Below are 13,710 nucleotides of genomic sequence, written 5' to 3' on the forward strand. Positions count from 1 at the left end.
AAACCACTTCGTCCTGACCAATGACGAGGCGAGCACTGAGAAAACCGCGCTGTGATTGGTCGGAGCGGACGAGACTGACTGGACTGTGTGAAGTGACGTCACATCGTGAAAACGACTTCTGTCTGTGTCCATGTATCTTTGATGTCATGACAACAGTCGCTTTGATCTGTCACGTGAACATGATGCTGAGTCACTTTAATTATCGCTCACTGTCATTGTATTTGAGATTTTATTTCGATATATTTATATTACATATTTTATTTTATGAAGAGACACACAGGACAGAAACACGAGGGACACGCGTAGGTGTGTGACGTCACTGAAGACAACAGTTCTGTCCCCGGGAGGGGGCGCACTGTCAGACTGGGAAGAAGAACAGCAGGAGGTGGACGTTTTATTGTGAAGGGGTGTTTCCGGTCAGCTCGCCGGTCAGCTCGCCTCGCGCTCGGAGAAGATGAACGCGCCTCCCGCCTTCGAGTCTTTTCTGCTGTTTGAAGGAGAGAAGAAGATTAGCATTAGCAAAGACACGAAGGTTCCAAACGCGTGTCTGTTTACACTGAACAAAGAAGATCACACTGTGGGCAACATCATCCGAGCGTAAGAGGCTAATAGCGAGCTAACACTCTGCTAACACACCGAATTAACACTGTGGGCAACGTCATCCGAGCGTAAGAGGCTAATAGCGAGCTAACACGCTGGGCAACATCATCCGAGCGTAAGAGGCTAACAGCAAGCTAATACTCTGCTAACACACCGAGCTAACACTGTGGGCAACATCATCCGAGCGAGCTAACACAAGCACATAGCTAACAGCATGCTAACACAACTTTGCCTGTGAAAGGTTCATTGAGTCGTGAACGGAAGTAGTTGATGATCGCCGGTGATTATTTGTTTTAACGTTTTAAATTGTAAATTAAATTGTGTGTGTGTGTGTGTGTATGTCTTAGTCAGCTGTTAAAGGATCCTCAGGTTCTCTTTGCTGGTTACAAAGTTCCTCATCCACTGGAACATAAGATCGTCATCAGAGTCCAGACTACACCAGACTACAGTCCACAGGTAACACACACACCAGACAACAGTCCACAGGAAACACACACACTCCATAAAATAACATGACACGTTACATAATGATGTCATGACTTCTCCATAATTATTAACTTGATTATCAGATGAAACTCCGAGAGAGAAAAACAATGTGGCGTTTTTGTCAACTTTTTTTAATGGGGCTTTTATTTTGACATGGTGTTGTTTCTTCGACAGGAAGCATTTACAAACGCCATCACAGATCTGATCAGCGAGTTGTCTCTGCTGGAGGAACGCTTCAGAGTCGCCATCAAAGACAAACAAGAAGGAATCGAGTGACCTGGCTCCACCCTCTATGTTATCACTTCCTGCTTGTGTATTTTGAGAAATAAAGTCTGATGCCACATTCTACTGTGTGTGTGTGAGACCTGTTCATGAGTCCACAGGTGCAATGCTTTTACATTTAAAACAGTTTCCCGGTCTGACCCGGTTGAACAGATGTCAAACAAGCATCTTTGTGTCAGACAATTTTTAATATATATATTTTTTTAAATGGTGAAAAACAAACATGAGGAACCAATCAGAAGACATGATGGGGACATTAGGGGCGGGGTCACAGGTCAGCATCTCTCTGTGCCTCCATAGCTCTCTTCATCTTCTCCACCATCCAAGAAGGAACAGTGAATGGCTTCATCTCATCCATCTTGACATCTGGACAGTCTCTACACACACACACACACATACACAGTTACCATGGTTACTGTGGGGAGGGGTTACCATGGAGACAGGTGATGTCACACTCACTTATACTCATCACTGTGAGACAGATCCTGGATGTCGTCTTCAATCAGCAGGTATGCCTGAAACACACACAGTAACACTAACTGTTGTCATGACATCAAACGCATGACTCATGATATAAAAAAAAAAAAGAGACTCACCATTTTTCCTCCTGTTGCCCTCATGTGGTGACGCTCTGCTAACCACTGTTTGTCCTTTGCATCTGCAGCGTACTGAGACACACACAGGTCAACAGTTTAATAAAGATCACATGACTGTCGCTGTGTCTCAATCTGTCTCCTGAGAGGACAGGATGGTCAAAGTCTTAATCATCAAAAACATCCTAAAAGTACAAATAATGTCCCTTAAATGTTTACAATAGAACTCACAACATATAGGTTGATCAGGTCAAAGGTCAAATACACCTGGTTCATCTTTAATCCAGAAATATAAACGTGACGAATATGGGATATCGTCGTCAGGGTTACCTTGAAGAGGTCAGCGTGTTTGATGTAAATCCGTCCTCTGGTCCCGCCCATTCCCAGAGCCCTACAGTGACATCACAGAGGTTGTAGAGGTCAACAGAAACACAATCACACACACAGACACAGAGACTCTTTCTTCATGTGTTATTGTCACATTATGATCACATGATTATGTTCAACTCACTTGTTTGCTCTGGAGCCGAGAACAAATGTACTGCTGTCACTGAGTCTGGAGGGATCCCACTGCAACACACACACACACACACACACACAACACACACATACATACATACATACATACATACAAGTGAGCTCAGGTGGAGTGAAAGCTAATTCACAGACATGAAGGGAAGTGACCTGTGACACACCTTTGGCCCTTCCCTCTTCACTGGCTCAGGCTTCGGCTTTGCTCTGAACACACACACACACACACACACACACACACACACACACACACACACACACACACACACACACACAGTTAGTACCACACAAAGGTCACAGTGTCGCCGCAGCAAAGACAAGAAATCAAACTTTGGTAACTGAAGATTCAACTTGACATTTAACCCGACTCTGGACTGTGAGGACTGGACTGTGAGGACCCTGGACTGTGAGGACTCTGGACTGTGAGAACTCTGGACTGTGAGGACCCTGGACTGTTGAAGAGGACAGCACGAGCCTCCAGATGAACGTGAAAATGCAGGAGGTGACTTCAGTGCAGGAGGAGGAAGACAGTGACCAATGACTTTCTTGGTCGGCTACTGTTTACTGGTAATTACTTATTTCTGTTACAAGTCGTGTTACAGGCACTGTCTTTCATTAAAGCCTGTGTTCATGTGTTCATATGTAGGACCCTGCAGCTTGTAGATGTGCAGCGACGTGCGGCTTATATTTAGGTGTGCTTAATAGTCCGGAAATGACGGTATTAAATATGTCACAGTTCATCTCCATGTGTCTTTACAGAGACAGTGAGGATGATGTCATCATCGAATACTCACTGAGAAAAGGTCAGAGGTCGATCAGAGGAAGCAAGCGACGCAGCAGGACGAGTCTTTCTCTGAGGACAGAAAGACAAAACGTATAGAAGTCAGGTGTCTGTCTGTCTGTCTGTCTGTCTGTACATCAGAGGTCAGCGTACCTTCTTGAGGAGCGGACTTCCTCTCTGAATGTAGTCTTCATCAATAGGTCTGGACCTCTGTCAGAACCAGAAAACCAGGATCAGGGTCAGAACCAGGACATGATTATCTGATAAGTCAGTGTTCAGAACCAAACCTTGATGGTCATCTCTGGCCCCGACTTCTTTACATCGCCCTCTGGAAACAGCTGTTTAGCCTGGTGATGAAGAGACAGATGAGGTCAGAGGTCACATAACAAGGTCAGAGGTCAGAAAACAGTACAGAAGAACTTACATGTTCCAGAACGTTCCGGCAGGTGTCTTTGATCAGCTGATCGGTCTGAACGTCATCACCCACATTTTCTTTCACATTCTGTGCTGCTTTTTCAAAGAACTGACAACACACACAAGACACCTGCTCACACCTGTTCACACCTGTTCACACCTGTTCACACCTGCTCAGAAATAAAATGACCTCTTACTTTCTGGTACTTCCTGAACACAGCCATGATGTCATCATTAAAGCTGGGCTGAAGCACCGCCCTCAACAAGTCCATGGACATCTGAGGATCTGTGTAACTGCACACACACACACACACACACACACAGAGTGTAAATTGAAGTAAACCAGTTTAAATATGAACCGGTTTGAACTGGTTCTGACCTGACGGTCATGTGAGAGCGACGTCCGCGTCTGTGGATCTGTCTGTGTTTGATCATCATGTTCCACGGGTTCTGTGACACACACAGAACCTCGTCACGTTCAGAAGCACCGTCATCAACAACATCCGGTTAGCGGAAAGTTAAGCTAAGCTGATGGTTCTTACCGCTCCGGGTCCTCGCTCCTGCTCCTGTCCGTCCTGCTGCAACCAGTCCCTGCCCCCCTCACTGCGGTGGGCTCCCATGGTTCACACGGTTCTGGTACCGAACACGCGGGACCGGGCAAAACCCTGCTAACGCGACTGAGCTTGGCTAGGCTAACAGCAACAGGAGCTAACACCGATGTGATGAAGAGTGACGTAATTTTAGCAGAAACACACACACACACACACACGAACAGTGTTGGATGATTGTTAATAATCCGATCATCGAAAATTTACTCAAACCGTTCGACGTGTTTCCACGGATGTTCGGTGGCTTTGTTTCCGCCGTAGCTGAACCATCCGGGTGTTTCAAAATAAAAGCACAGGAACACAAAAGTAAGTTCCATGTTTCCATTGTGACATCCGGGCCTCAAGAAGTTGGACTACAATACGGGAGTACAAAAACACAGGAGTACACAAATACACAAACACAGGAAAACAGGAGTACACAAACACAGGAGTACAAAAACATATTAACTGCATCACAAAACTAATAACTGACACAAAAATCATTAAATTCTTCTACAACTGTGTTTAAACATAAACTTTATTTTGAAGGTGTTTATTTTACATCACATCTGTATAAATAGAGCAGATTTATGGGATGTTTTGTCTGATTAGAGCTTAAAGGAGACAAATTATACCCTATTTCCCCAATTAAAATAGTTCTGGTGTCCTAGTGAACATGTCTGTGACATGTTTTGGTCAAAATACCATAAGGATGAAGCACCATAGTAGTTCAATAACCCTGCTAAACCTGCCCTTTTCAGAACACTCGGTTTTGTGCATGGTCCCTTTACAGGCAAACACACACCCACTTCTTCCAGGGGGTTTCTGATTTGTCGGTGAAATACGTTCACCCCACTGTGCAGCCACCAACAGCACACTTGTCCCTCCATGTTGACATAATACCGCTCTTCCTCCCTCGCCTGCACTCTCGCAGGGACAAGGTGGAGCTCTCGAAGTAAATTTACTGGTGGGGCGGTAACATTCGCGGTGAAATGCGCATGATGCCGTCATAAGCGCAGGGAATTCAACATCGCATGTTTTATCGCCTATACTTACACTAAGGGGGACCACGAAAAAAGGACAGAGTATTCTTTTTCCACACTTTGGCGACTGGTAGGGCCTCCAGAGTCCCAAATATAAGTATTAAAATGGTTAAAAAGTTGATTTTGCATAATATGTCATCAACGGTCTCTGAGGACTTTGAACAGTAGAGGGCATTGTTGAGCCTCTTGGTTACAGACGGACAGATTTAATGGAAGAGGAGAAACCGGTGAGTTCTGTCACTGGACATCTGTCTGTCTGCCTCCTCCATCGGCTGCACACTTCACAGGATCCACACCCGGAAATGAGACACACCCCTCTCTCTCTCTCCAAGTTAAATTCCAGAAGAATGTGAGGTTCAGTGTCAGATCAGAATGAAAAGATGTCAAATATCTTATTTCTGCTGCTCATTGTGGTCACGTTCTCCCTCCATCTCAAGACATTTCCTGATCAAAAGAAAGGTTTAATGAGAGTCTGAACAGCTGGAGAACAGTCAGAACAGCCAGAGAACAGTCAGAACATTCAGAAGAACAGCACAGTCAGAGAACAGGACAGTCAGAACAGCTGGAGAACAGTCAGAACAGAACAGTCGGACATCTGTCACTGGTTGAATATATTTTACTAAGCTGCAGTTCACCTGCAGACGAAGGACATATTGTTTATTTACATTCTGCAGTTGAGACATTGTCATGGTTACCAGTGAACCACCAACAAACTGGAGACAAACAGGGTTACAGATGTTTACCGACAGTTGTCATGGAGACAGCGTTTGTCTGCAGTTTGTCTTCTTTGTGTTCATGCAGAGATAAAAACAGCTTTTCTACAGTTAAACTTTTGACCTTCGACCCTTTGGTTTAGTTCAAACGAAGCTTCTCTTTAAAAAAAAGTTAAATTATTGAAATAAAAAAAACAGACAAAGATAAGGACATCACTGTACACTATCTACAGACGGCCAATCACATGAGCCATCACTGGTCCCGCCTCCAGGAAGTGGTGGCACTTTGGGGCGACTGGAAAACGTCTGTCAGTCAACATTCTAACTCCACCCACTCCCACCTCTCTGTGGATGCTCCACCTCCTCTTGTCTGCTGAATACCCCCTTTCCCACAGTGCACCTCTGCAGAAGCAATAGCACTTATTGGCCAAGCCATGAGGAGGTGGGGCCTGAGAGCAGGACGTCACTGGATAGCTGCCTTATCAACCAATCACAAATCCTCTGTGATGTCAGAGTGAAGAGGTCTTTATTGCTGGAGCTCCTCCCTCTTTACTCTGCAAACATACCTGAGGCTCCAGATGCAGTGATGACAGAGCCCCGACCAATCAGAAGAGTCCAGGAGAGTCAGGACGAATCAGAGTGAAGAACAGAGAGGTGGGCGTGTTGCAGGAGAAGTGGGAGGGGCTACAGGTGCTGGTGAGGAACAATCTGAACAGACAAGATGACGACCAGAGCAAAGTAACGAGTGAAACAAAAACTGCCCTGTCACACTACAAGCTCCGCCTCCCTACACAGCGGCCATCTTGTCTTGAGGACTGCTGCCACTGTTGTTGTTGTTGTTGTTGTTGCCGTCATGAATCTCTGGTGACATCACGCTGCTCTGCGTCCTATCACAGGTCTTTGTGGTGGAGTCTTTGTTCTCAGGAGAGATGTGGGCGGGGCCAGGAGAGGACAAGGAGGAGGTCCGGAGTGAGGACGGGCGGAATGCCGCCGTCAGCTCGGCCAGACGCTCTGGAGTCGGAGCCCACTTCGTAAAACCTGCGTTGTTCTGAAGGAAGAGGACGGCCGTGCCGTGGGCAGCACGGTAATACATCTCCTCTCTGTGAACACAGGAACACAGTATCAAAGTACATCACATCACAGCACAGGGACTACACATCACAGCACAGTACTGTGTCGTATTAGTACCTTTTGCAAACGTGCTGACTTCCAGAGCGATACTCGTGTTCGTAGGCCGGGACGTTCAGCTGATGACGGAGGAAACGACTTCCTTCCATGCGGGTCAGAGCTGGGGTCACGGGGTCACGCCACTCAGGAACAAAGATGATGAAGGACAAAGGCTCCGACGACTGGTCCAACAGTTCCTGATGAGACAGACCACAGTGAGCACAACTGGACCAGCACAGACCAGGTCTGACCAGCACAGAGGGGTCACTGACCTCAAAGTGTGTCACCATGGCGTCCATCAGCTCCTCACAGAATGGTGGGTTGGCTTCAAACGAGCCGCTGACCGGAGCAAAGGACAGGAAGGGCCTGAAAAAACACACACACACAGTGACTGCTGAGGACACAGGCCCATCATGTGATTCATCACAGGCCCCGCCCCCTGACGTTTCAGCAAAGCCGTCTCACCCTCTGGATCCAAAGAAGCCATCGATGTCTGGGAAGGCGGAGCAAAACTGTTTGAAGTAGCAGTTGAGCGGCGAAGCGAAACACTCAAAGGAAACAGCAAACTGTCGATTCAGCGCCTCAAACACCGTCACAGGGAGCGCCCCCTGCAGGCCTGTCCCTTCAGTAGCACCACTGCCAAACATCTCCTGCACGCAAACACACACACACAAAGTGAGTGGTACCAGTGTCACATGAGCTCAGGTACAAGCTGATTGGTGGACAGAGTCAGCTGACCTGGTATCTCTTCAGCAGGCACCAGACTCTGGACAGAAACTTCTCAAAGCGAGGGTCGTCGATACAGCTGTACCTGTACAGGAGCTCCTGTAGACACACACACACACACACACACACACCGGTCAGGGGGAGGGTGTTGAGGGAGGGGGTGTTGTCATGGTGACAGAGACACACTCACCAGTTTGCTGAAGTGACCTCTGTTCACTTTGACCATCTCTCCTCTGAAGCGCAGACACGCCACGTCGTTCTCAAAGTGCAGCTCGACACGAGGGAGCGGCGGCGACGAGACAGACAGACGCACGGGGTAACAGTAGACGAGGCGGGGCTGCTGCGGCGACGGACATGCCTCTGCACACAGAGAGACAGACAGGTGAGAGAGAGACAGATGCACGGGGTAACAGTAGACAAGCAGGGCTGCTGCGGCGGCGGACACGCCTCTGCACACACACATGTGTGTGTGTTCACCTGTAGGGGGCAGGTCCTGCAGCAGGCTCAGGTGTGTGTGTGTTCACCTGAAGGAGGCGGGTCCTGCAGCAGGCTCAGGTGCTTGTGTGTGTGTTCACCTGTAGGGGGTGGGTCCTGCAGCAGGCTAAGGTGGGTGTGTCTCAGGCGGCGGCTGTATTCTGCTGACAGTTGGTAAATCTTGGAGCAGATTCCTTCCACTGAGTCTTTGGCGACTGCAGTGACGTGAGGACCACACTGCTGCCTCAGGTGTTCCAGCCGGTCCTACACACACACACACACACACACTTCTGCATATCAAGTCACATGTCAGCAGCAATGTCAGGGTCAAAGGTCAAAGGTCGTTACCATGTAGTCCTCTTTACTGGCGGAGTGATCTCGGCGCAGCCAGCTCATTGTGTCCTCAGCGTTCCACTTCACCACCTTCCTGCTCTCTGGACTGGCGTTCCTGTACAGGTCAAAGGTCAAAATTATCACACACACACACGTTTGTTTTGTCTTATTTACTTTGATTTGTTGAAAATGTTTCTGTCGTGCATTTCAATGACCTATGACCTACATCAGGGGTCATAGGTCATACAAAGTCCTCCTCCCATTCCATATGAAAGTGATAAGTTTTTGTCTTTTTACTTGGTCCAGCTCCACTAATTTTCATACTCTTTCTTAAGTTTAAGAGAAGAAACCAAGGGCTAAAAATTGGAGGTCACTCGCTAGCTATCTTGTTAGTTCTGCTGCTGCACTTAGCACCGTTGTTTGCGCATGCACAGTGACCCAAGTGTCAGAACAAGTCAGATGTCATCTGACTGGCTGCCCTGTATATCAATCAAATGATGGAATGGATGATAGGCTGACGTCTATTTTTTTTAATCTTATGTAATCTACCCACACTACCTTTGCGATCGACTGGTAGATCACGGTCGACGTACTGAGCACCCCTGACCTACATCCTATGACCTATAACCTACGTCCTATGACCTATAACCTACGACCTACCTGGAGTCAATCATCTTCTTTGCAGCTTCAGCATATTTGAAGAGAAGCTTCCGGGCCTCCTCCTTATACTTAATACGAGACAGTCTGAGGACACACAGAGAGACAGACAGGTCAGTCAGACCGGTGTGAGAGAGAGAGAGACACACACACACAGACAGACAGGTAGGTACCTGATGGGGATGTCGTTCATCACTTCCCTGAACATGGACGGGGAAATGACAGGCTCACAGTCACTGGGCAGTAAAGGGTCGTGACCTTTGTCAATCACTTTCCTCTCCAGTAACCAACGGTTGAACGACTCACGGGGAGGATCAATACCTGATCAGACAGACAGGTCAGAGACAGACAGGTCAGAGGACTCTGTGTGTGTGTGTGTGTGTGTGTGTGTACCTTCTCTCTGGTAACACAGCTCGTGGTAGTGTTGCCTCAGCTTGGTGACCAGTTGCGCCCTCTGCAGTTCGATCTCAGGGTGGGGGGGCAGGAGGTTGGCGGGGGCGTGTTCTCGGATCACAGCGTTGGTCTGAATGTCCAGATCCCAGTAGATCCTGAAACACAACCACAACTGTAATACTGCACAGAGCGTGCGTGCTGACGAGCAGGGGTGTGGCTTCAACACTCACACTGACGGTCTGTAGGGGGCGGGGGCTGGACTCGGGGTTGTGGGTGTGGCTGATTGCGTTTGTTTGTCTTCAGGGGCAGAGCTCCAGGGTTTGAGCCCAGGTGTGCTGGGAGAGATGGGTGTGGTGGGTTCCACCTGAAAACAGATAGTTTCCCATAATCCATAACAATCCATAATCCATAAGGGGGCGACATGAGAAACATACAATATTGTTGAGGACAAATGGGCTGAATTAATTCTGTATGTCTTTATAAAAACAAACAAACAGATTTGATTGAATCTTCATCTTTCTCCTTGTGTTTGGTTTGATTTGATTTGTTTGGTGTTTTGGTTTTGATTTGTAAATGTTAAGCACAGCGACTTGTGTACCACAGACGAAGCACACGGCTTGACCTTTGACCTCTGGACACTAACATTCAACTGTCAGGTCTTGTTGAAAACGCAGCACTCAGAGTCAACTTTTTTTAACATGAGCCGACATTTTTAGGGGGCGCGGGGAACAGGTAAGCGCCACCGGTCGCAAAAGATGGTGCAGCATGAGCAGCATAAATACTGCCCAGGTCTGCCATAATCTATAATCTATACTCCAGTCACCTGGTTTTGACATTAACATCCACACTTTATCTGACGTCACTTTGTATCTTTATGTTTTACCAAGTTAGGGTTCGCTTTCAATTACCTTTGTTCTTTTGAGGCTGTTAGGCCCCACCCCCTGCTCCTCAGAGCTCCGCCTCTTCCTCTGTCCATTGCCATGGTTGTTGTCTCCACCCTCTGCAGGAGCAGCGTTCAGACCTAAAGGATCTGACTGTACACAGACAGACATGTCAGAGACACAGACACATGTCCAAACAGGAAGTGATGTCAGGTGACAATGACTCACAATGACATCATGTTGACCCAGCACTGGGACCTCCCACAGGCTCTGATTGGTGAATCTGTTGAAATAATACGGACGGTTCTCCCTCCGAGACCAGCACTTAGACCAGCCCGCCTGGACCAGTTCGTCTGAGACAGGTAACACACAGTTCAGAGAAAGACAGACAAGTGAGACACACAGGTCAGAGAAAGACGCACAGGTGAGACACACAGGTCAGAGAAAGACACACAGGTGAGACACACAGGTCAGAGAAAGACACACAGGTGTACCTGGAAGCTCAGGTGGTTTGGCGATTGCAGATGGAGATGGGGGTGGGCCCTGAGAGGAGGCGGAGCCGGAGGGAGACAGAATCATGGCTGCCTCCCCCTTCACCGATCCCTGGCTGTCACTGGACATTTCCGCTGCTCGTCAGAATGACATGGATCTGCCTGAACAAGAAGTGATGTCACAGACGTGAGGTTGAGAAAAGGTGAATTATTGAGTGAATAATGACTCTTCCATGATTGATCCCTGTGAATGTTTGACTGATCATTGATGACAGGTCAATTTAAACTAGAGATTCATAAATGTTACTCCATTACATCATCACCATGGTAAACTCTCTAAGTAAACTTAAACTGTCTCAGTAAACTTAAACACTCTCAGTAAACTTAAACTGTCTCACTAAACTTAAAGGGGACATATTATGCAATATCAACTTTTTAATCATTTTAATACTTATATTTGGGACTCTGAGGCCCTACCAGTTGCCAAAGTGTGAAAAAAGAATACTCCGCACATTATGACGGCAGCATGCGCATTTCACCACGAATGTTACCACCCCACCAGTAAGTTTACTTGGAGAGCTCCACCTTAGCTCCACCTTGTCCTTATAAAATGCAAGTGCAGGTGAGGGAGGAAGAGCGGTATTATGTCAACGCGGAGGGACAAGTGTGCTGTTGGTGGCTGCACAGTGGAGCACAGTGTTTTACAGAGGATTTTATATATGAAGCTAATGTGCCGGATAAAGTAAGCAAACGTGTGTTCGCACCACTTCACATCAGACTGCGGCCAACGGTCGCCGTATTTAGTCAGTGACTGTATTTCACCGACGTACAAACACACACATTGTTAAGAAAAGGTCACATAGAGCTCATAACTGACCATTCTGACACGTCCTAACTAAAAATATTTGTTCAGTGCGTCCTCCATGACCGGAGCACAGACTCAGTCTGATACAGTCACATACAGCAGCAGTTTATGAAGCTCGATGCTCGCCGGTGGCGATCAGCGGTGCTGTCCCTAAGTCTTTTTAACTGATCTACAGTTCGGCAGTGTTCGGCTTGATCCTTGTGTTGGACGTCTCTTCCTGTGACGGCACTCTCGCTGTTTTCCACGCACGCTGCCATGTTGATATTGTCAGAGAACTAGTGGAGGGAGGGGGAGAGGAATGGAACAGGAGCTGAGTGAGAGCAGTAAAAAGGACAAATCAGAAGTGGGTGTGCGTTTGCATGTAAAGGGACCATGCACAAAACCGAGCATTCTGAAAGGGGCGGTTTTGGCAGGGTTATTGAACTGCTATGGTGCTTCATCCTTTAATTTGGAGAAATAGGGTATAATATGTCCCCTTTAAACTAAAACTTAAACTCTCTCAGTAACCTTAAACTGTCTCAGTAAACCTAAACTCTCTCTCAGTAAGAGTTAACTCAAAGTTAACTCAGCATTAACAGACCAAACAGCTCTTTATTTGCATTCTTCTGTGGTGACTTTAGCGACACCTACTGTTTATCCTCATATTCACCACAGTGACCACACACCCAAACACGTAAACCCGGGTCGTTGGGTGTAAACAGGACTTGACACGGTCTCACACTGACACGTGACAAAGACCAGAGTAAAACTCATTCTCGTCTCAGTTTCAACAAAGTTCGGATTATCGACCAAAGCGGATTCGTCGCGTGCGAGTTTGTGTTCTAAATGTCTCTCCAGCAGAAGAGCGCCATGGTTACACGCATGCGCACTGATAGCTCCTCCAACAAACACGAAGGAAAGAGGGAGGGAAGAGGGGGAAAGAGGGGGAGGAGGGGAGCAACAAAAGGCTGCGACTGCTCCTCCGGAGCCCGGGCTTCACTCTCGAGCTCGGCAGCGCTCGGTGTCGATGCTACACGGACTCAAACTGCACTACAGTGGTTTAAACCCACGCACCGTCAATCGAGACGCCGTTCACTCCGCCGTTAACGGCCATTTCACGCGCCCGCACGAGACAACAGCTGCTGTTTAGCCGCCACTTCTCTCACAAGATGGCGGACACGCCCCTGCCACAGCGCAGAGCGTCCTGCACAACATTTCGTCTCCGCTCTACGAAAGCAGACTCTCTGCGCGCCACAAACCCGGTTTACCGGCAGCCCGGGACCTTCCGCCGCACCTGGGTTCTGTCGGTTCGGCTCTGCGGGCCGCGTGTTCTTACCTTCACCGATTTAATTCCGGACAGTTGAGGTTCTGTGCGCTTATTTCGGGTGCTCCGCTCCGCTCCCTCCCCGCCTGCTCAGACATCTTTACAGGGTCCCGGGCTGAGCCAGTGCGCACGCGCAGCGGATTTACGGCTTCCGGTTCTCCAGTGTCCTCTTCCCTCCGCCATTTTGAGAAGGTCATCTGTGTTTGAATCAAAACAAAGAAGCACGTTGTATTTTGACATGGTTTGTTTATTTGTTTTAAAAGAAAACACATCAATGAACAAGAGGAAAAACGTGACACACAAACACAATAAATCAAAGGAAATGTATCAGTTATTCATCATAATCATCATCATTATTACATCATCACACAAGACTAGGGACATTTTTGT

The 13,710-nt window shown here is 47.7% G+C and overlaps 3 protein-coding genes across 4 annotated transcripts; 1 reads left to right on the top strand and 2 right to left on the bottom strand.

Annotated features, from left to right (window-relative positions):
- The first annotated feature begins 346 nt into the window (after window positions 1-346).
- polr2j (RNA polymerase II subunit J) lies at window positions 347-1,434 on the top strand. The gene is made up of 3 exons (XM_044024514.1): window positions 347-597; window positions 948-1,056; window positions 1,261-1,434. Exons 1-3 carry the CDS (start codon window positions 455-457, stop codon window positions 1,360-1,362), a joined length of 354 nt encoding a protein of 117 aa, XP_043880449.1. The 5' UTR covers window positions 347-454; the 3' UTR covers window positions 1,363-1,434.
- Window positions 1,435-1,502: 68 nt separating this feature from the next.
- LOC122768470 (deoxynucleotidyltransferase terminal-interacting protein 1) lies at window positions 1,503-4,585 on the bottom strand. Its single transcript, XM_044024513.1, has 13 exons — window positions 4,230-4,585; window positions 4,067-4,137; window positions 3,885-3,981; window positions 3,698-3,796; window positions 3,561-3,620; window positions 3,427-3,483; window positions 3,287-3,345; window positions 2,657-2,699; window positions 2,473-2,531; window positions 2,292-2,352; window positions 1,965-2,036; window positions 1,828-1,883; window positions 1,503-1,745 (listed from the first exon to the last, which is right to left on the bottom strand). Exons 1-13 carry the CDS (start codon window positions 4,305-4,307, stop codon window positions 1,637-1,639), a joined length of 921 nt encoding a protein of 306 aa, XP_043880448.1. The 5' UTR covers window positions 4,308-4,585; the 3' UTR covers window positions 1,503-1,636.
- Window positions 4,586-5,915: 1,330 nt separating this feature from the next.
- Window positions 5,916-13,448, bottom strand: pcif1 (phosphorylated CTD interacting factor 1). Of its 2 annotated transcripts, none has more exons than XM_044024677.1 (16): window positions 13,333-13,448; window positions 11,156-11,310; window positions 10,890-11,014; window positions 10,689-10,814; window positions 10,011-10,144; window positions 9,781-9,935; window positions 9,561-9,708; window positions 9,391-9,474; window positions 8,746-8,845; window positions 8,499-8,661; window positions 8,114-8,283; window positions 7,936-8,022; window positions 7,663-7,847; window positions 7,470-7,563; window positions 7,219-7,394; window positions 5,916-7,130 (listed from the first exon to the last, which is right to left on the bottom strand). In XM_044024677.1, the coding sequence occupies exons 2-16, from the start codon at window positions 11,280-11,282 to the stop codon at window positions 6,818-6,820; spliced, it is 2,187 nt and encodes a 728-aa protein (XP_043880612.1). In that variant the 5' UTR covers window positions 11,283-11,310; window positions 13,333-13,448; the 3' UTR covers window positions 5,916-6,817. The 2 variants fall into 2 exon arrangements, with proteins under 2 accessions (XP_043880612.1, XP_043880611.1); XM_044024676.1 differs by having other exon boundaries at window positions 11,156-11,314.
- Window positions 13,449-13,710: the final 262 nt, after the last annotated feature.

The sequence above is a fragment of the Solea senegalensis genome, linkage group LG4, assembly GCF_019176455.1.
Source record: "Solea senegalensis isolate Sse05_10M linkage group LG4, IFAPA_SoseM_1, whole genome shotgun sequence".
Classification (NCBI taxonomy): Eukaryota; Metazoa; Chordata; class Actinopteri; order Pleuronectiformes; family Soleidae; genus Solea; species Solea senegalensis.

What these genes read in the sequence shown, in the direction of transcription:
- polr2j (XM_044024514.1), top strand. Translation starts at nt 455, where the DNA reads ATGAACGCGCCTCCCGCCTTCGAGTCTTTTCTGCTGTTTGAAGGAGAG. An exon ending in GTGGGCAACATCATCCGAGC is followed by an intron (nt 598 to 947) that starts GTAAGAGGCTAA and finishes TGTATGTCTTAG; the next exon opens with TCAGCTGTTAAAGGATCCTC. An exon ending in CACCAGACTACAGTCCACAG is followed by an intron (nt 1,057 to 1,260) that starts GTAACACACACA and finishes TTTCTTCGACAG; the next exon opens with GAAGCATTTACAAACGCCAT.
- LOC122768470 (XM_044024513.1), bottom strand. Translation starts at nt 4,307, where the DNA reads ATGGGAGCCCACCGCAGTGAGGGGGGCAGGGACTGGTTGCAGCAGGAC. An exon ending in TGAAGAGGGAAGGGCCAAAG is followed by an intron (nt 2,532 to 2,656) that starts GTGTGTCACAGG and finishes TGTGTGTTGCAG; the next exon opens with TGGGATCCCTCCAGACTCAG. An exon ending in CTCGGCTCCAGAGCAAACAA is followed by an intron (nt 2,353 to 2,472) that starts GTGAGTTGAACA and finishes ATGTCACTGTAG; the next exon opens with GGCTCTGGGAATGGGCGGGA.
- pcif1 (XM_044024677.1), bottom strand. Translation starts at nt 11,282, where the DNA reads ATGTCCAGTGACAGCCAGGGATCGGTGAAGGGGGAGGCAGCCATGATT. An exon ending in CAAACCACCTGAGCTTCCAG is followed by an intron (nt 11,015 to 11,155) that starts GTACACCTGTGT and finishes TACCTGTCTCAG; the next exon opens with ACGAACTGGTCCAGGCGGGC. An exon ending in TGGGTCAACATGATGTCATT is followed by an intron (nt 10,815 to 10,889) that starts GTGAGTCATTGT and finishes GTCTGTGTACAG; the next exon opens with TCAGATCCTTTAGGTCTGAA.